The following is a 1,941-nucleotide window of genomic DNA, read 5'->3' on the forward strand; positions in this document are numbered from 1 at the left end:
ATCTTTCTACAATAAGCCAATACTATCAACTAATCAAACCCAGTAACCCAGCTAACAATTATCCGCCAACAACTATTTACCAAATGCCCCCGTCCTCTTTTTGTCCTTCATACTCTCGGCTCTCCTCTCCACTCCAACCTGCAAAAGGTTTTTCTGCAAAAGGAAATGAACTATTGTACATTGGCCATATTGCAGTCTTTGCAACAACTACTTAGTTTGCATATAATCTTTCTCCAGGACCTTCAATTCAGTTCGGAAAATGGAAATAATGATATTAGTGGCTGATGAGACTCCAAGCATAACTAACTACAACCACATTAACTACATTCGTTCAGTGACATTCTTGAACTTAAGTGGCTGCATACATGTTCTAGACTTATAGCTAATTGCTAACAGCCAATACCTGTCCAACTAGGCAAAATGTGTGAACACATGGAAATTGGGGTGGAGGAAGAAAAGTATTGAGACTCTTCCAAGCATTCAAAATAACTAAAACAAAGATTGCCTGGGTGAAGCTTTCTTGCCTAGGGTTGCCTCCCAAACCAATGGTAAGAATGGTCCTTTCTTGTTCAAGTACTCCCTAACAGCTTTCTCATCAAGGTAATAGCCTTTTTGCCTCAGTGTTTGAATCATGTTTTGGGCATCCTCCAATGTTTTCTCCTTACAATACCCATCAACCAAACCAATGAACGTTGCTAAGTTAGGTGAATGTCCTGCCTCCATCATTTCCAGACAGAACATAAATGCGTCCTCCAATCTCTTTCCTTGGCAAAGCCCCTGGATCAAGATGCTATAAGTGAAAGCATTAGGAATAATGCCATTGCTTTGCATTTTTCGGAAAATTCTCACAGCATCATCATGATTATAAGCCTTGCAGAACCCCTCGACTACAGCAGTGTATATAACTACTTCCGGAAGGGTACCCTTCTCACGCATAATCCCAAAGAGCTTCATTGCCTCTTGAACCAATCCATCCTTGCAAAGCCCGTCAAGCATTGCTACAGCATTTGGAATCAACCCAGTTTCTTTCATTTTTTTAAATATCTCATCTGCATCTTGCAGTGGAGGTGGTGATTCCTCAGCAGAACTCTCAGTACTCTCTCCTTTGAGAGGATTGGTATGATTTGGGTCGCTTTTTTCATGGTCAAATCCAAGCTGAAATCTCTTGAGAAAATCTTCGCCACTACTAGCCTGTGGACTCTGATTTCTATCTTGCCCATCAAATCGGTTGAAACTAGCAGAAGGCCTCCTTGCCTGCCGTTGGCCCCGGGGAATAAACGGGGGTCTTCTAGACTCATCTCTCAATGGCCTATTGGGTATAGGCTCAGGAGGAGAAAAGTTTGACTGAGGGGTATTTGGGTTAGGAGAGTTGGGAGTATTATTGTAGTGTTGATGATCATCAAATTTGACAGAACTACAGAATGAGCGTAATTTCAAGAGCTGAACACAGCAAAGGGATTCATTCAGCAAGAAGGAAAGACTATGTTGATGTTTAGAGTAAACACTGCTGCCTCTCATTCTCAGCAATGCTGCCATGTCTATTACCTGCAAAGTCTTGACCACGTTACGAACTCTTTGAACTGAATACGGGAAGGTTAAATTATCCGCATTCCAAAGTACAGCCCAACCAGGTAGCAGAAACTTCTATGGCTTTTACCCAAGAAGATTACCACTCTCTGTGACACCAAACGCATGGAAATACTCTTCTCACTCTTTGAATGCTTCTTTTGTCTGCAGGCAAACCAGAAAGAGTAAGACAGCATATGTGGGAACAGAGAAGCAGGATAATGAATTAGTACATACATTAGAAACATAATAAATGCTTCACTGGTTTATCTATAAGCAAAAACCTAATCTTAGGTACCATGACTATGCGCTCATTAGTCATTTGAATAACATATAGCTGCCAGAGAACCATCACCAATGCTTTTAATTTTTTTT

General features: G+C 41.1%; 1 protein-coding gene across 1 annotated transcript; it reads right to left on the reverse strand.

Annotated features, from left to right (window-relative positions):
- Window positions 1–197: 197 nt before the first annotated feature.
- LOC116007794 (pentatricopeptide repeat-containing protein At4g38150-like) lies at window positions 198–1,895 on the reverse strand. The gene has a single exon (XM_031248469.1). It carries the CDS (start codon window positions 1,534–1,536, stop codon window positions 490–492), a length of 1,047 nt encoding a protein of 348 aa, XP_031104329.1. The 5' UTR covers window positions 1,537–1,895; the 3' UTR covers window positions 198–489.
- Window positions 1,896–1,941: the final 46 nt, after the last annotated feature.

Source organism: Ipomoea triloba, chromosome 16, assembly GCF_003576645.1.
Source record: "Ipomoea triloba cultivar NCNSP0323 chromosome 16, ASM357664v1".
In the NCBI taxonomy this organism is placed as follows: Eukaryota; Viridiplantae; Streptophyta; class Magnoliopsida; order Solanales; family Convolvulaceae; genus Ipomoea; species Ipomoea triloba.